Source organism: Dysidea avara, chromosome 5 (genome assembly GCF_963678975.1).
Source record: "Dysidea avara chromosome 5, odDysAvar1.4, whole genome shotgun sequence".
NCBI lineage: Eukaryota > Metazoa > Porifera > Demospongiae > Dictyoceratida > Dysideidae > Dysidea > Dysidea avara.
The window spans coordinates 314,451-334,079 of NC_089276.1; the positions used below are offsets into that span (position 1 = coordinate 314,451).

Here is a 19,629-nt window from a genome sequence, read left to right on the forward strand (position 1 = left end):
GTTCCATCCAATGTTGTATCACGTGTATATACTGAATGCTTCACATCAACTCACCTAGAAATCCGGTTATAGTGATCGGGATTTGCTGTGAGTAGGAAAGGATTAGTCTGGACAATCCTCGTCTGAACTGTCTTTAGCCATTTTTAGCGCCAGATAATATTACACGACTCTAATTATCAAGCGCTTAGAATGCGAATGACGGAGGCTCTTCGGACACGTGTCACGTTCCCAATACTGGTATTGTCAGTAAGCAGCCTGGTCGCCATATTGCTAGTTCAGTTATGGATAAGATCTCTGGGTCCTGCTCAACAAGCGATCGCGTTTCGTTACCAAAGTTTCGTATTTATCGAGTTTCCATACATGTTCCTGATGTGTTGGTACATATGGAAGCGCATGTCTGTATTACCGCGCTGGTCACGTGCTCCACTGCTGTTAGTTATGATCCTGGGAATGGCCAGGTTTGGAATGAACCCGTTCACCCAAACTGATCCGAATATTATCGTATACCTCACCAGTATGAGTATGGCCACAGTAATATTGTTATCTAGTATACTTGGAATATCTGATGTCATCATGTATGTTGTCATCTCACGTGATAAAGAGTATTACTCCAAGATGAGGGCGTGGCTATGTCTGGTGATTGTCATTATGGTGCTAATAATAGAACGACACATAGCAGAAGACATAAAGATCACAAGACTTGGTATACCAGTTAACAGCCATATTAGTCAGGACGGACTAACTATTGCTCAACTAAGTGATATTCACCTGGGGCCTAATGTGGGACGAACTAAACTGACATCAATTGTGGAGATGACCAATCAGCTTCAACCTGATGTAGTGGTTATTACTGGCGATCTAATCGATGCCCCCTTTGACTATCTCCAATTTGCTGTACAGCCATTGGCTGGATTGAAGAGTAAATTGGGTGTATACTTCATAACAGGTAATATGCTGATTAATGCACACCACATTTACTTGTGTTGTCTAGGTAACCATGAGTATTACACAGGAGATATAGATCATTGGTTGTTAAAGTTACCAGACTATGGGGTGAAGCCATTGATCAACTCAAGAGTGAAGCTGCTACCAGATCTATACCTGGCAGGGTTGGAGGATTATCAAACTAAGAAAATGAAGTGAGTACCAACTGCAAGTTGTACCCTGTAATGCTCATGTTCGCACGGGGCATTTTGTGATGCTCATGTATGTATCACCATAGGCGGATCTGAGGGGGGGCCAAGGGGTGCTGTGCCCCCCCCCCCCCCCCCTGGCCCTTCTCTGGCCCCCCTTGGACCTACAGTACCATATGTATACCAGAAACTAGAATCATGCATTCACACTGCATTTAGAAGTATAGAAAGCCAATTGGCAAATAGAAGACAATGCTTATAAATGTGCCTAACATTTATAGTTAAACTGTACACCTTAAAGAAAGTGAGGCAAATAAATTTGAATTTTGTGCAAAGATCGAGATACTCTAATAGAGCAGTCACTACTCTAATAGAATAGTCGCAATTCTGATGTCATCAATTTACAAATTTTACAAATCGTAACAATGTTAGCTACTCCTTATTTTGATTTGGTATACACTTTACCATCAAACAGGTTATCTCAGATAGGCTAACCAATCTTTGTACGCATTGCAAATCATACACTTTTTAAGCTAAGCATTATCAAAAATGCTCTGAAATTCAAACCTGGGAGGTCTGATTTTTAAAATTTTCTCCAACTACAGTTTTACAAACTGTATGTCCATCGTTCATCCAGCTATATGCTGAATAAGGTTATGCAAATGAATATAACTTGTGTTCTAGAATTTCCCCATAGCTCATAGTAGAATAAACACTGTTGTGCACTAAAACTTCTTGCCCCCCCTTGGCCCCCCCTGACAGTGTCTCCTAGATCCGCCTATGTGTATCACCATCCTTTGGGTGTCTTCTTCATCCCAGGCCTCATCACTGTATACAGTTTATTGTAACCTAATATTATTCCCTGTATTATAACCATTGTGTATTTATTCTGGTATTTGTAATATTTTGGTATTATAGTTTGGCCTCCTCAAAACTACCCTTGAGACACTTGGTTGGTCGCAGGGTGCTCTTATTACCAGTGAGAAATTTTTCAAAAGTAACTTTTGAAGGAAAAAACATTTTCGAAAATTATTCTTAAGATTTATCAGTAGGCCACTTATTGCAGTGTGTGAAGTAACTTTTCAAACATGTCCTGGAACATTGTGTAAGTTGAGTGGACATCAAGCGATTTGACTGAACATTTTAACTTTTTTTTCTCCTTTCCTGTGTTTAGATGTTTGCTTCTGCCAAACATTGAGGCCACCCATGTACTGTAGAGCTGGTTACTACTCAACTACTCACTAACACTGATACTACACTATTTTAAGGATAGCTACTGGTTATGGAATCGATTCTGTTACAAGGGCTTTTGTAGGAAAGGAGTCATAATGTCAAGGCCTTCTACCATGGTTTAGAGTGTAATGTAGTGGCTGTATCCTATTACAGTGAACATAACAGATACACTGATACATTGTGCTTACAATACAGGTTATTGTAGCATCTGAAATTTGCCACAAAATAAAATAGTGGAAGAATATTTAGCGATTGAATGGCAACTCTAAAACTAAAATTTAAATCTCACTTTTAATTAAGATACACACTAAAATCCGATGTGGTAACAAGTGCCAGCCAGTTTTGTTTCAGCTAGCAGAGTGAAAACAATTTGTGGTGCATGGCGTCCTACACGCAACTGTTGCATCGCTTTGTCTGCTGTATTTTGCATCCCCAGTCATATCCATCGTTAAACTATACTCTGCATGGGCTGGGAGAAAGATTTAATAGAGAACCGGACCCTTGTTAGCAGGCCTGCAGGCTACATCACAATCATTTTTAGTTTGAGCCATTGGTTAGTTCAGGTCACGTGCACCTTTCCTTATCTACACTTTGCTTTAACTCGCATGAACCGTACACAGCTTTATCCCTGACTTTAGCTGGGCAAACCAGAAAGGTATGTGATGAAGCTATGACCATAGACTAAATCATGAGATAATGTTATCATTGTGCCAAAATTCTCAAAAAAAAATTTTAGCGAATGCCTAAAATTAATTCCTCGCTATAAAAACCTATTATACAGTAAAAATTGGTTGTACTGAGGATTTTCTGTCCATGCAAACATTACATATCGTGTACAGCCATATTCTGTTCTGCCATGTGATTAAGTCAAGCTTGCAGTACACAATGTTCAAACAGACAGAAAATCCTCAGTACAGGCAGGAGTTTATAAGCATCGCTTATGGCGCTTCTGAGCCCCTGGTACAGGTGATCATGAATACCGCAAGTAAAAGTACTAATGGCAATCAGGTTATAAATACATTTTACAACTGCAGTACAAAAGTAGCAGGGGCATACCAAGGGGGATTTCCAGGGTTTCAGGAAACCCCTTTGGATTTTACACGCTACTTAAAACATTAAGAAATAGGTTTCTAGAATCTGGAATGGAAAAGGACACACTTTAAACTTTTGTCTTAGTCCAGTAATAGTTTCTCACATGATAGCAACACTTATAGCGTTGTTCTGAATTATGATTATGGTGAAAAGATCAAGATACTCTAATAGAGCAGTCAGGTGATTATAAACTACTCTAATATAACAGTCACTTAGTTGAGGTGGAAACCCCTTCTCATAATTCCTGCTTATGGCTGGCACAGCATAGTAAACTGTTAACCTCAGACTACATCTTGGGCATAAGTCACCACAAACCAAAAGCACATAACTTATCCTCAATACCATCATGTCTGGCTACCCTCCTAGCCCAATATAAACTCTGCTACACTTTGAAAGGACACTATTTCCGGACAAATTCAATTATGGCATGACACCTGGAGTAATTAACCAGAAACTGTCCTGTGTCTTAACAATCAAAGTAATGAGTTTTACTGTAGCTAGTGGCCTGTGTCTTAACAATCAAAGTAATGTATTTTACTGTAGCTAGTGGCCAGTGTCTTAACAATCAAAGTAATGAGTTTTACTGTAACTAGTGGCCAGTGTCTTAACAATCAAAGTAATGAGTTTTACTGTAACTAGTGGCCAGTGTCTTAACAATCAAAGTAATGAGTTTTACTGTAGCTAGTGGCCTGTGTCTTAACAATCAAAGTAATGTGTTTTACTGTAGCTAGTGGCCTGTGTCTTAACAATCAAAGTAATGAGTTTTACTGTAACTAGTGGCCAGTGTCTTAACAATCAAAGTAATGTGTTTTACTGTAGCTAGTAGCCAGTGTCTTAACAATCAAAGTAATGAGTTTTACTGTAGCTAGTAGCCAGTGTCTTAACAATCAAAGTAATGAGTTTTACTGTAGCTAGTGGCCTGTGTCTTAACAATCAAAGTAATGAGTTTTACTGTAGCTAGTAGCCAGTGTCTTAACAATCAAAGTAATGTGTTTTACTGTAGCTAGTGGCCTGTGTCTTAACAATCAAAGTAATGAGTTTTACTGTAGCTAGTGGCCTGTGTCTTAACAATCAAAGTAATGTGTTTTACTGTAGCTAGTGGCCTGTGTCTTAACAATCAAAGTAATGAGTTTTACTGTAGCTAGTAGCCTGTGTCTTAACAATCAAAGTAATGTGTTTTACTGTAGCTAGTGGCCTGTGTCTTAACAATCAAAGTAATGAGTTTTACTGTAGCTAGTGGCCTGTGTCTTAACAATCAAAGTAATGAGTTTTACTGTAGCTAGTAGCCTGTGTCTTAACAATCAAAGTAATGTGTTTTACTGTAGCTAGTAGCCAGTGTCTTAACAATCAAAGTAATGAGTTTTACTGTAGCTAGTAGCCAGTGTCTTAACAATCAAAGTAATGTGTTTTACTGTAGCTAGTGGCCTGTGTCTTAACAATCAAAGTAATGAGTTTTACTGTAGCTAGTGGCCTGTGTCTTAACAATCAAAGTAATGTGTTTTACTGTAGCTAGTGGCCTGTGTCTTAACAATCAAAGTAATGAGTTTTACTGTAGCTAGTAGCCTGTGTCTTAACAATCAAAGTAATGTGTTTTACTGTAGCTAGTGGCCTGTGTCTTAACAATCAAAGTAATGAGTTTTACTGTAGCTAGTGGCCTGTGTCTTAACAATCAAAGTAATGAGTTTTACTGTAGCTAGTAGCCTGTGTCTTAACAATCAAAGTAATGAGTTTTACTGTAGCTAGTGGCCAGTGTCTTAACAATCAAAGTAATGTGTTTTACTGTAGCTAGTAGCCAGTGTCTTAACAATCAAAGTAATGTGTTTTACTGTAGCTAGTAGCCTGTGTCTTAACAATCAAAGTAATGTGTTTTACTGTAGCTAGTGGCCTGTGTCTTAACATTCAAAGTAATGAGTTTTACTGTAGCTAGTGGCCTGTGTCTTAACAATCAAAGTAATGAGTTTTACTGTAGCTAGTGGCCAGTGTCTTAACAATCAAAGTAATGTGTTTTACTGTAGCTAGTAGCCTGTGTCTTAACAATCAAAGTAATGAGTTTTACTGTAGCTAGTGGCCAGTGTCTTAACAATCAAAGTAATGAGTTTTACTGTAGCTAGTGGCCAGTGTCTTAACAATCAAAGTAATGAGTTTTACTGTAGCTAGTGGCCAGTGTCTTAACAATCAAAGTAATGTGTTTTACTGTAGCTAGTAGCCAGTGTCTTAACAATCAAAGTAATGAGTTTTACTGTAGCTAGTAGCCTGTGTCTTAACAATCAAAGTAATGAGTTTTACTGTAGCTAGTGGCCAGTGTCTTAACAATCAAAGTAATGAGTTTTACTGTAGCTAGTGGCCAGTGTCTTAACAATCAAAGTAATGAGTTTTACTGTAGCTAGTAGCCAGTGTCTTAACAATCAAAGTAATGTGTTTTACTGTAGCTAGTGGCCTGTGTCTTAACAATCAAAGTAATGAGTTTTACTGTAGCTAGTAGCCTGTGTCTTAACAATCAAAGTAATGTGTTTTACTGTAGCTAGTGGCCTGTGTCTTAACAATCAAAGTAATGAGTTTTACTGTAGCTAGTAGCCTGTGTCTTAACAATCAAAGTAATGAGTTTTACTGTAGCTAGTGGCCAGTGTCTTAACAATCAAAGTAATGTGTTTTACTGTAGCTAGTGGCCTGTGTCTTAACAATCAAAGTAATGTGTTTTACTGTAGCTAGTGGCCTGTGTCTTAACAATCAAAGTAATGTGTTTTACTGTAGCTAGTGGCCAGTGTCTTAACAATCAAAGTAATGTGTTTTACTGTAGCTAGTGGCCTGTGTCTTAACAATCAAAGTAATGTGTTTTACTGTAGCTAGTGGCCTGTGTCTTAACAATCAAAGTAATGAGTTTTACTGTAGCTAGTGGCCAGTGTCTTAACAATCAAAGTAATGAGTTTTACTGTAGCTAGTGGCCAGTGTCTTAACAATCAAAGTAATGAGTTTTACTGTAGCTAGTGGCCTGTGTCTTAACAATCAAAGTAATGTGTTTTACTGTAGCTAGTAGCCTGTGTCTTAACAATCAAAGTAATGTGTTTTACTGTAGCTAGTGGCCTGTGTCTTAACAATCAAAGTAATGAGTTTTACTGTAGCTAGTGGCCTGTGTCTTAACAATCAAAGTAATGTGTTTTACTGTAGCTAGTAGCCTGTGTCTTAACAATCAAAGTAATGAGTTTTACTGTAGCTAGTGGCCAGTGTCTTAACAATCAAAGTAATGAGTTTTACTGTAGCTAGTGGCCAGTGTCTTAACAATCAAAGTAATGTGTTTACTGTAGCTAGTAGCCTGTGTCTTAACAATCAAAGTAATGAGTTTTACTGTAGCTAGTAGCCTGTGTCTTAACAATCAAAGTAATGAGTTTTACTGTAGCTAGTGGCCAGTGTCTTAACAATCAAAGTAATGAGTTTTACTGTAGCTAGTGGCCTGTGTCTTAACAATCAAAGTAATGAGTTTTACTGTAGGTAGTGGCCAGTGTCTTAACAATCAAAGTAATGAGTTTTACTGTAGCTAGTGGCCAGTGTCTTAACAATCAAAGTAATGAGTTTTACTGTAGGTAGTGGCCAGTGTCATAACAATCAAAGTAATGTGTTTTACTGTAGCTAGTGGCCAGTGTCTTAACAATCAAAGTAATGAGTTTTACTGTAGCTAGTGGCCAGTGTCTTAACAATCAAAGTAATGAGTTTTACTGTAGCTAGTGGCCTGTGTCTTAACAATCAAAGTAATGAGTTTTACTGTAGGTAGTGGCCAGTGTCTTAACAATCAAAGTAATGAGTTTTACTGTAGCTAGTGGCCAGTGTCTTAACAATCAAAGTAATGAGTTTTACTGTAGGTAGTGGCCAGTGTCATAACAATCAAAGTAATGTGTTTTACTGTAGCTAGTGGCCAGTGTCTTAACAATCAAAGTAATGAGTTTTACTGTAGCTAGTGGCCTGTGTCTTAACAATCAAAGTAATGTGTTTTACTGTAGCTAGTGGCCAGTGTCTTAACAATCAAAGTAATGTGTTTTACTGTAGCTAGTGGCCTGTGTCTTAACAATCAAAGTAATGAGTTTTACTGTAGCTAGTGGCCAGTGTCTTAACAATCAAAGTAATGAGTTTTACTGTAGCTAGTGGCCAGTGTCTTAACAATCAAAGTAATGAGTTTTACTGTAGCTAGTAGCCTGTGTCTTAACAATCAAAGTAATGAGTTTTACTGTAGCTAGTGGCCAGTGTCTTAACAATCAAAGTAATGTGTTTTACTGTAGCTAGTGGCCTGTGTCTTAACAATCAAAGTAATGAGTTTTACTGTAGCTAGTGGCCAGTGTCTTAACAATCAAAGTAATGTGTTTTACTGTAGCTAGTGGCCTGTGTCTTAACAATCAAAGTAATGAGTTTTACTGTAGCTAGTGGCCTGTGTCTTAACAATCAAAGTAATGTGTTTTACTGTAGCTAGTGGCCTGTGTCTTAACAATCAAAGTAATGTGTTTTACTGTAGCTAGTGGCCAGTGTCTTAACAATCAAAGTAATGTGTTTTACTGTAGCTAGTGGCCTGTGTCTTAACAATCAAAGTAATGTGTTTTACTGTAGGTAGTAGCCTGTGTCTTAACAATCAAAGTAATGTGTTTTACTGTAGCTAGTAGCCTGTGTCTTAACAATCAAAGTAATGAGTTTTACTGTAGCTAGTGGCCAGTGTCTTAACAATCAAAGTAATGTGTTTTACTGTAGCTAGTGGCCTGTGTCTTAACAATCAAAGTAATGAGTTTTACTGTAGCTAGTGGCCAGTGTCTTAACAATCAAAGTAATGAGTTTTACTGTAGCTAGTGGCCAGTGTCTTAACAATCAAAGTAATGAGTTTTACTGTAGCTAGTGGCCAGTGTCTTAACAATCAAAGTAATGAGTTTTACTGTAGCTAGTAGCCAGTGTCTTAACAATCAAAGTAATGAGTTTTACTGTAGCTAGTGGCCAGTGTCTTAACAATCAAAGTAATGTGTTTTACTGTAGCTAGTGGCCTGTGTCTTAACAATCAAAGTAATGAGTTTTACTGTAGCTAGTGGCCAGTGTCTTAACAATCAAAGTAATGTGTTTTACTGTAGCTAGTAGCCTGTGTCTTAACAATCAAAGTAATGAGTTTTACTGTAGCTAGTAGCCTCCAATTACCCAGTGCACAGCATTTTGCAAATCCTTCTCTAAGGTGTGGTGCTGTTAGGAAGGAACCATTTCGATATTTTGTACTTACAATCAAACACTTTTTCAAAAAAACATTTCCTACAATAAGTTGAAATTTAATCATTCAAAAAATACCGTTATCCTTTAATCAGGACTTGGTCCAAGTGCCCTTATAGGACTCAACTTGACTAGCCTAGATAACTGATCATGACTTGTAAAGCACACACATATTTATACAGACAGAGTACAACCATACAAGTACAGTCATATGATAGACATGTGATGTTTACACAGGATGCAGGTGTAACGTGTGATAGTCACATGTTCACTAACATATCACTACAACAAGTAGTGTGGTTTTGGTTGAAGCTTTTACTTTTAGCTATCTGAAATTAAAACTGAAGGACTAAACAGACTAAAACTAAGTGCCTCAATTTTTACACAGAAACTTATACTAAAACCCTTAGGCGATGGAGATGGCAGGGCCAGGGGGCATGCCTGCCCCCACATTTATGGGACAATGTTTGCAAGAAAAGATCGAGATACTCTAATAGAGCAGTCACAGTATTTAGAGAAGCAGTGTAGCAAGCTACTTAGCTACGTATGTGTAGTTATAAATAAGGAGATATAATTGGTGGAGGGTAGCTATTGTCAGCAGGTGATCACCTTTTTTTTTTGGTCTTCAACTTACAGCTGGCCTGGCCCCCTCACTCTTTGGCCTGCTCCACCGCCCCTGCTGCTCCACCACCCCTGCTCCACCGCCCCTGCTAAAACTATTATTAATATTTACAAATAACTCAAACTAAAAGTACTTACCACCTACAATTATAAAACTTGCTGTTTGTTAAAAACTAAAACTATTGTAGCAACACTTGAACACATATAGCTCATTCACAAAACACATACTATTTGCCAATGAATATAAAAGTATTTTGATATTAATAATCATCACAATGATTTAATGGTATAAAGTTACAACTGCATGTTGTCAAGCACGTCGTAACTAACTAAAACTATCACAAAATTTAAACAATAAAAGCTCTTTAAAAGTATTTAGTGAAATCATATGTACTGTATCATACTTGTTCGTACATAGTTACATTAATTATTGCATAAACCAAACATGGTGGGTTGAGTGTGCATCTGTGCATCATATTATCAAAGGGTAGTATGCACTGACTGCTATGGCTTTGGCAATTGTTTTCAGCTATGTTCGATACATTATACAGCATTTCAAACTAACATTAATACAAGCTATGTTTGATACATTATACAGTATTACAAACTAACATTAATACAAGCTATGTTTGATACATTATACAGTATTACAAACTAACATTAATACAAGCTATGTTCGATACATTATACAGTATTACAAACTAACATTAATACAAGCTATGTTTGATACATTATACAGTATTACAAACTAACATTAATACAAGCTATGTTTGATACATTATACAGTATTACAAACTAACATTAATACAAGCTATGTTCGATACATTATACAACATTACAAACTAACATTAATACAAGCTATGTTCGATACATTACACAGTATTACAAACTAACATTAATACAAGCTATGTTTGATACATTATACAGTATTACAAACTAACATTAATACAAGCTATGTTCGATACATTATACAGTATTACAAACTAACATTAATACAAGCTATGTTCGATACATTATACAGTATTACAAACTAACATTAATACAAGCTATGTTTGATACATTATACAGTATTACAAACTAACATTAATACAAGCTATGTTCGATACATTATACAGTATTACAAACTAACATTAATACAAGCTATGTTCGATACATTATACAGTATTACAAACTAACATTAATACAAGCTATGTTTGATACATTATACAGTATTACAAACTAACATTAATACAAGCTATGTTTGATACATTATACAGTATTACAAACTAACATTAATACCAGCTATGTTTGATACATTATACAGTATTACAAACTAACATTAATACAAGCTATGTTTGATACATTATACAGTATTACAAACTAACATTAATACAAGCTATGTTTGATACATTATACAGTATTACAAACTAACATTAATACAAGTAGCTCCTCCACAATCAATCCAGAAATACAGACAATTTCTATTACAAACAAGTATAAGAAAAAATTAGGAAGTTTAAATTAGAGTAGGGACAGTGTATAATTCTGCAATAAAAAGTACTGAAACAAGCTGGATTGGAGTAGTACGTAATGTCCAAATACTGTAAAACAATAAGAAGTGAATATCTCTACTGTGCTACACTCTTTTTATTGCAGCACTATACACTGTCCCTACTCTAATTTAAAATTCCTGTTTTTTCTGATACTAGTTTGTGAAGTTTTTTTTCAAGCTCATGACCACAAAATAACCTGCTTTTCACAAAACCAGTCACAATGCCTGGCTCTACATAAGCCTGCAGACAATAATGGACATGGATTCGTGCATACCTACAGACTGATGAATGGGCGTGGCTACCATATGTCTACAGACAGTAATTTACGTAAGTGGGCGTGGCTCACAAAACAAGCAGGGATACGCATGACGTGTAGTAACATGTCCACTTTTAATTTAGCACATGTCTACAGACAGTAATTTATGTAAGTGGGCGTGGCTCACGAAAGAAGCAGGGCTACACTATGATGTGTAGTAAGTAACACATCCACATTTAGTTTAGCAAGTGGGGTCAGACCCGAATAATCTGTAAAGTGGGACCTGGATGACCTGTCTCAGTTTAACAGTGTTACTAAATAAACTATATTTATTGACTTACACATTGCTATATAGTTCGCCGCAAGTTGCTCTTACTGATCAATATCAACAGCAAGTCATGTACGTGTGTTCAAAATAGTTTGGTGCGCGTGTATTCGAATAGTTTGATGCAATATACACTGGTAGATGGAAGCCGTACTGTAGTCTATTAACACTCAGCGGTAGAACCTTGGCTGATGGCCATGGTAAAGAAGGATAAAAGGTAAGACAATAGCGCAAGCATTGTATGTTTATCAATATACCAAAGGTTTTTTCTTAAGCAATCTAGAAACGTAAGAATTAGGGCTGTAGCTGTAGCCAGTTTTCCGCTACACTTGACTGAAGGCGTCAGGCAGGCGGGCGGGCAGGCAGGCAGGCAGTAGGAAATTCTATTGACTAAAATACTGTAGCAACTTGACGGAAACGTTTCGGGTCGATCTGAAGACACTTTTGGGCTTGGTTTTACCCAACCAATACTGTCATGTCGTTGTGAGGAAATATCGCGGCAGGTTTTTGGGTTATATTATATCATGGATCACCCCCACACCTTCGATGTCCCTACTATACAGTACTATCATACTGTATGATGTATAGGGAAGCCATCACACTTACTAATGCTAATTGACACCTTGAGACTGTCTACTAAAAGAAATGGAACACAAAAGAGAGCAAAGATAAAGTCCATGATGCATGCATTGTACGCCAAAAGGTACCAGTAACGCTGAAACAACATCTAACAATCAAGCTGGTAGCCTTTACCATTATTGAGCTATGTGCTTGTCTGAATGCATCAGTCAGTCAGTCAGTCAGTCAGTCAGTCAGTCAGTCAGTCATGATAGATCAATCAGCAGAAAAATTCCACTTAAAATTTGTGACAATTTAATGGACACATTTTGGGTCACACTGTACACACTATTGGGCTTAATTACACCTACAATACTGCCATAGCACAGTGAAGGTATTGTGAGGATGGTTTTAGGGTGATGTTGTTGACTAAAAAAGTCCAAATTCTCATGATCCATGTTTACATAGTACACTGTTGTACAGTAGAAGCTCGATTATCTGAACCCTCGATTATCCAAACAGTATAAGTGACTGCTCTATTAGAGTATGTCGTCACTAGGTGAATCTTTTATTAGAGTAAGTGTACGTTCTATTAGAGTAGTCGAACACAATTCTGTATATAAAAGAATGGGCTTCATTTATCCAAACAAATCCACTTATCTGAACACTTTTGTGATTTAACTGGCACACAGGTGTTCATATAATGGAGGTCCTACTATACTGTAGGATAACTGAACTAAAACTCTTAACATCTATAACTAAAAAATGTATTGAAGATTGTAATCAAAACTAAAACTTTAACTAAAACTATAAAGAATCTAACATCTAAAACTATAACTAAACTAAATATTATATTAATGATGGTAACTAAAACTTACAGCTATACATAACTAAAAGTCAAATGCAATGCTAAACACTACTCAAAAGGTATCCACATTATAGTCCAGTATCATGTGATGCAGTCGATTTCAGGTTGCTTGCGAATGCAATTGAACAATAAGCCTTTTCCATAATGACGTCACATCGATTCTCTATTTGGGATACTCTTATATTTTCAAGTACTGCTTTTATGACAAGCTTTTCATGAACCTAAATAAAGATGATATTGAAGCCAAGTTACCAGGTATGGTTACAACGTATATAAAGGAGTGTTATTTCTACTCAACCTTCAAAACCAGCCGAAACTGTACTTGAAAACATTAGAGTACCCCAAATACAGGTCACCATTTTTTGCTCTGATGTCATTATAAAAGAGACTTATTTGCACACGTGATTACTCAAACACGTGAACTGTTTCCTTTCAACTAAGCTCCTTTCACTATAGCACAACTACATTATTCACCTTCTAAGATTGTTAGACAATGCCAGGGGCATACTGAGGTAGTTATTCAATACATTAAAACATTGCACTTAAGCATTCACATGATCACATTCAAAAATCATGTGTGTGAATTGTTCAATTACATTCACAAGCAGCCTGAAATCAACTGTACAGTATGATGTCAGTATCATACAGTGTACACTGATATATATTGGAACACTAGTACACTATATCTAACTGTATCACCAAGTCACATGATCAGTATCACCGAGTCACATGATCACTACTAATAGCACAGGTTTGGTGTTACAAATAACTAAAGATGTGCTGATCTGATCTGTAACATTTTTAAATGATAAGTGTTTAGAATCTGATAAGTGAATTGTTTGGATAATGAAATCCAACGGTTTATTTTTAGGATTAAAATAACTGATTGATAAATTTTCACCCATCACTGCTACCAACAACCTGTAATATTTGGCACCAAGTCACTTTCATGAACTGAGCATGTGGTATACACTAGTCGAGTATTGATACTCTTAAGTGAACAATCATTTCAACAGGTATCAGTGCATCCTTACACATGGAGCATGTCCCCTCCACATATAACCTTGTATTGTTTGGTAGCTATGGCAACCACATGATGGATGTACATGCAGCACTAGCAGGAAGAGACAGGGGGATTCCCACGATAGTGTTAGCACATCAACCCAAGGCAGTGCTGGAGGCAATTTACTGGGAAGATGTGTTCCTCGTATTATCAGGCCACACTCACGCCGGTCAGTTCTACCCAATAGCATTACCAGTCTACTTGATGCAACCATTTTTTGCCGGCCTGTATGAGCCACGGCCTGGAGTATATGTCTATGTTAGTTCAGGGACTGTCTACAATTGGATGCCTCTAAGAGACTTCTACTGGCCAGAGATTGTGTTATATACCCTAACTAACACGTAACATAGTGTGTATTTTACTAGAACAAATTTATTTATTTAATGAATTCTCTTTCAATTCTTTCAGTACATTCTAACTTGTTGTCATGGTAACAGGGTGTACACTCAGCGACTGTTTGAATTTGTTGATGTCTGCAATAGGTATCACACCCCCATCAGTTATGTCTTCTGATTGGTCAGATCCATCTTCCTTGTCACCATGGCCTAAAATCTAGTGGTTACCATAGCAACTAGTAAACAATTGATTAGTTACAAACTATTCAGGAGGCAATCAAATCTTGCCACCCATTTGAAATGTGCCTAATATTAAGATGTTACTTCTTTCAAAGATAACACAATTTGGGACAATAATCTTTTGTCCTTATATGGAGGTTTGTTTTCAGAAACTTTGTTAAGAAAAGTGTCCACATTCAAGTTATCAAACACCAAGAGTAGTGAGTGTTCTATCAGAGCAGTAAAGATTTATTTATATATTTTGCAAATGTATTTATCTTGTGATTTTACACAAAACAATTCAAAGTTATGGAGTTGACTTGAAGTGTCGGTGGTCTCCTGGGGTTTGGATAACTGTATACTAGCTGTGTAGCAGTTGAGTACCACACAACAACTGTTGGCTATTACAACAAGTATGCTATAAGGCAGCAGTGAAGTAATATAACACATTGGCTAATATTTACTACTCAGCTCATAGACACACACACACACAAGTACATGTATAACATTTTCAACTTAATAATTTCTTACTAAGGCTCAGCATGACTTTGACACAGTGGTGTTTCAATTGCCCTCAAGGGTGGCATAACGTGATAGTGACATAATTACTGCTCACCTCACATACCAAGTTGTGATACTAGTTATGAGGATAACAACACTTCTTGTATGACACGCAGTGTAAATGTGTTCGCATGAGTATTAGTGATCTACCTGATACTACAACGTGGTGGATACCTCAGACTGCTGTACACATTACAAATTCCTTTACCAGGGATGGATGGTAGCATAGGATACAACAATAGCCAAATATAGCAAACACGTATGCGCAGCTACACTATATTGCCACAAGTGGCCACTTCAACCCAACCTGGGGTAGGCTGGGAACAACTTTGTCAGGTGCATTAGGTCTACACCTCTACTGGACCAAATAGTAAGAATACACCATTACTGGGATTGCTATTTAACCCCATAACTTTGTATTGCAACATCCCTACCTTACTTCATCCCAGGGAATCACTAACAATATTATGGCAATGTTTGTTACAATTGGCCTACCCTCAGATATCATTTACAATCTGGGCAGGTCATATTACCTGTACTCTTAGCAGTCGAAGGTCTTCATCACCTTTGGTGTTACGTTTAAACCAACCAATCAGATCATCCCGAGACACACCCCTCAGTATAGTCACCTGCACCACTAGTCAATAACACACATGGTTACCATAGTAACCGCTGACCTCTCTTTGACGTCGATCAAACACATAATGATGAGATATGACCTCTTCCCAGTGTCTGGTGACCTCTTGTTCCAGTGAAGTATCTTGTTCTAGTTTAGTGTGTATCATGGCTGTGACCTGCAGTAACACCACCAACAATGTGAGTACACCAGTTGTTAAACTGAGGATTAGAGTGCTATACAATTGACAGATGTATTGTAACAATATATATTTAAGGCACAACTCCAGTATAAGGGAATTTGTGATTTGCACATACTCAAAGTATACGGAACGTAAATAAAACCGACCAAAACTGGACGTATAAATTTATGAGGTGACTGGACAAAATGTGAAAAAGCAGCCCTATGAGGGACTCTTGTGTAGTAACGAAGGTTTAGAATTGGTTGCTAATGTTTTTAGAAGCTTTCTAGTGAGATATTTAGAGAGAAAATTCACTAAGGGGGTGGTTTTTCTCGTACCCATGCCTGATATGGACATTGGCATAATAGCCTTACTGTTAAAGCTTTGGAGCTCAAACTCCCAACACAGCATTGCTGTGAACTGGTCAACAACAAGACGTGTTCAATTATAAAATCGGGCTGCTTGTGCAGTAGAAATCTCGACTTCAATATCACTGTACAATTCCAATGGCGAAATTGAAGTTGAGGTTTCTACTGAACAAGCAGCCCAATTTGTAATTGAACACGTCTTGTTGTTAACCAGTTCACAGCAACGTTGTATCGGGAGTTTGAGCTCCGAAGTTTTAACAGTGAGGCTGTTTTGTCAATGTCCGTATCAGGCATGGGCATGAGCAAAACCACCCTCTTAGTGAATTTATATGTCACTATAGAAAGCTTTAATAATAACATTAGCAACCAATTCTAAACCTTCTTTATACATAAGACTACCTGACAGAGCTGCTTTTTTCACATTTTGTCTATTGACTGCCAAGTTTTACACGTCCAGTCATGGTCCAGTGTCATAAAGTTTCATGATGCATGAAAAATCCATAAATATACGCAATTCACAAATTCCCCTACAAAATTATATCTTAGTTTGCAATACCCTAGTATTTCAAGTGTGTATTGTATTTCAGGGGCAGATACAGGGGGTCAAGGGGGGGGCTCTTGACCAAAAATTTGCAGTATACCAAGATTGAGATACTCTAATAGAGCAGTCACTCTACTAAAGCAGTCACAGTATTAGCAGAGTGTAGCGAGCTATGTAAGGATTTGTATGTACTTTATCAGTGATAAATGTGTAGTTAGTGAGGTGGGCAGCTATTTTCAGCTGGCTGTGACCTTTCTTTTCTTTCTTTTGGTCTCACCTTACCAAACCAGACAATGTAGTGTCTCAATACATACTGACCCTCCCTTTCCATAAGTATGGATCCGCCCCTGTTGTATTTATAGTTTGGGATATACCCGGTGGTATATATACACATATATGGTGAGTGTGAGTGTGAGTGTGTGTGTGTGTGTGTGTGTGTGTGTGTGTGTGTGTGTGTGTGTGTGTGTGTGTGTGTGTGTGTGTGTGTGTGTGTGTGTGTGTGTATGTGTGAGTGAGTGTGTGAGTGAGTGTGTGTGAGTGTGTGTGTGTGTGTGAGTGTGTGTGTGTGTGTGTGTGTGTGTGTGTGTGTGTGTGTGTGTGTGAGTGTGAGTGTGTGAGTGTGTGAGTGTGTGGGTGTGCGTGTGTGTGTGTGTGTGTGTGTGTGTGTGTGTGTGTGTGTGTGAGCATGGTTATATCTTACACTTAGCTCACATGATCTTGGAAGTCATCATCACTCATATCGGACAGGAAGTCATAGAACTGATCCACAAATTGTAACATTTTGTTACTAGCCTCTCTCACACTATGTGATGATGTCATTACATGCCATTACATGATCATGTGATCCAGTATCAGTACCTGAACTTGTTTGCCTGGGTAACTACAGCAACAGAAAATCCCAGTATCCCATTGGTTAAATGAGGTAGGCATCGTACATCATATCTGTGTGATCATGTGAGCAGTCATGTGACATCACATAGACCACACCCACCCTAACTGGCTCTTAGTACGCAACACATCAAAACACGGCTCATCCATACAGTGCTGGAGATCATGTGATCAGACACCATCAATAACTTATTATGCTAAAGAGGTTGATCACCCATCACAACCTTTTGATGTGTGATTACATACTACCAAATATGGCAACAGGTATTATTAGCTAGGAAAGTAATGTGTTATGCTCAGAAAAATCTGGGACACACGGATATACAATTTGTCCTTTAGAATATTTGCTATTGATCTGAGGTATTAATAGTTCAATACTTCAGGATGAATGACTTGTGATCAACCTCTTCTGGTTTACACTCAATAACTTACCATTAGTAATTGAGTCAACGTGTGAGCCTTTATGTCGCTATGACAACACTAAACAACACAATGAGATCACATGATCCAGGAATCATGCCCCACCTGGTAGTAGTTCACTATTGCAGTGTTGGGACTCAGCGGGTTAAGACCAGGCTGTTGCCACAATGATGACTGGTTCCTGGGTAGCTCCATTGTCCTAAACTACATGGTATATTTTAATTAGAGCACTCCACCACACTCTCAAACTACCTGTGGTCTCATGTGAGAAGGTAGCGGCCGATAATTGAGGTGACTAACAACAGAATAGTGTGTCACCATGACAACAGGCAATATGTTACTAACCTGGCAACATAGTCTATCATTGATATGGCTTCCTACATCAATATGGAGGATATAAATTTATCGATAAATAAATGCTACCCAATTCACAAGAATGGAATTGGATACCCTACACACAAATCCTTATCTCTTTGAAAAGGTTAGATAATACTATACATTTCACATAATCTCAGGTGACTGTTACTATAGGCAAATGGTCCTCACAAACAGTTTAATGTGATTGAAACATTGTCACAACAAGGACCATTAAAAGAGGGTTTCTGAATAATATGGAACTAGCTATATAAGGAGTCTAAGGACATGTTTCAGAAGTTCTAAGGATTGAATTTTAGGGTTAGGTTAGGTATAGATAACAGTCACAGAACAATACTTCAACTGTCTAGTAAACGAACTAGCAAAACCTGTGACTAAGCCGCTAGTTACTTGACTGCTCTATTAGAGTATTTGATACAGAAAAGTAAATATTACTGGGGTACTGAATACAATAGTATATCGGATATTTTACTATGATACTGCGTTAGACTGCCAAGTGCCATGAGCTAAATTTAAAAGGAGGTTTCTGTCAGATTGATTGATTGATTTAGCCACTGCACAAGACAGGAATCATTAATAAAGAAACAACTACATAGCAACACAGTAGAGGATATGTGTACCAAAAACATTCTAATAAGCACGTGATCTTTTGACAGTGAATGAAGTGTGAATCAATTCATAGTGTGGACAGTATCAACGCTTCTTACAGAGCAGTGATTTATTCTACCCAGGAGATAGTACAACTGGCGAGTGAAAGCCTGCCCATAGCATTAAGTAGTGGTAAGTTAAAGGCTGAGTCACATACTTCTATATGGAATTCTCACAAATGTTCGATAGTCATTCACCACTAAATTTTTTGGAAAGCGCCGCCGCACTACTTTAATTGATCATTTTTCTTTTGAATAATATATTAGGTGAATATCCTCTATTACTGGTACTGTATGACAGGAAATTTGATGGAAGGTAAAGTGTACAATTCAATCCACCTCATCAGTTTGGATGAATGAAAATCAGAAATAACAGACGTAGACACTTATCAACACTTAATAATCATTATTAAAAGTATATCACTACTTGTCCTGTAGTAATGACTCAGCAAGTTGAAAAATAAATTGGAATATACCAAGATACTCTAATAGTGATCAAGATGCTCTAATAGAGATCAAGATGCTCTAATAGTGATCAAGATGCTGTATTAGAGCACATTGATCTTCATGG

General features: G+C 37.4%; 2 protein-coding genes across 4 annotated transcripts in view; one reads left to right on the top strand and one right to left on the bottom strand.

The window, feature by feature from the left end:
* Nucleotides 1-14,314, top strand: LOC136257064 (transmembrane protein with metallophosphoesterase domain-like). 3 transcript variants are annotated; one of them, XR_010701792.1, is made up of 4 exons: nucleotides 1-946; nucleotides 992-1,139; nucleotides 2,052-2,238; nucleotides 2,308-2,607. XR_010701792.1 is itself a non-coding variant. In XM_066050178.1 (3 exons), exons 1-3 carry the CDS (start codon nucleotides 190-192, stop codon nucleotides 2,170-2,172), a joined length of 1,026 nt encoding a protein of 341 aa, XP_065906250.1. In that variant the 5' UTR covers nucleotides 1-189; the 3' UTR covers nucleotides 2,173-2,279. The 3 variants fall into 3 exon arrangements, 2 of the variants coding, with proteins under 2 accessions (XP_065906250.1, XP_065906249.1); XM_066050178.1 differs by lacking the exon at nucleotides 2,308-2,607 and having other exon boundaries at nucleotides 2,052-2,279; XM_066050177.1 differs by lacking the exons at nucleotides 2,052-2,238; nucleotides 2,308-2,607 and adding an exon at nucleotides 13,925-14,314 and having other exon boundaries at nucleotides 10-946.
* LOC136257063 (nardilysin-like) overlaps nucleotides 14,262-19,629 on the bottom strand; it is a 20,152-nt gene continuing 14,784 nt past the window's right edge. Inside the window, exons 33-42 of the mRNA XM_066050176.1 lie at nucleotides 18,382-18,413; nucleotides 18,289-18,331; nucleotides 18,142-18,240; nucleotides 18,049-18,096; nucleotides 17,720-17,772; nucleotides 17,587-17,670; nucleotides 17,440-17,530; nucleotides 15,700-15,816; nucleotides 15,556-15,651; nucleotides 14,262-14,459 (exon numbers count right to left, since the gene is read on the bottom strand). Coding sequence (XP_065906248.1) covers nucleotides 14,322-14,459; nucleotides 15,556-15,651; nucleotides 15,700-15,816; nucleotides 17,440-17,530; nucleotides 17,587-17,670; nucleotides 17,720-17,772; nucleotides 18,049-18,096; nucleotides 18,142-18,240; nucleotides 18,289-18,331; nucleotides 18,382-18,413 — 801 coding nt within the window. The 3' untranslated portion in view covers nucleotides 14,262-14,321. The remainder of the gene's footprint in view (nucleotides 14,460-15,555; nucleotides 15,652-15,699; nucleotides 15,817-17,439; nucleotides 17,531-17,586; nucleotides 17,671-17,719; nucleotides 17,773-18,048; nucleotides 18,097-18,141; nucleotides 18,241-18,288; nucleotides 18,332-18,381; nucleotides 18,414-19,629) is intronic.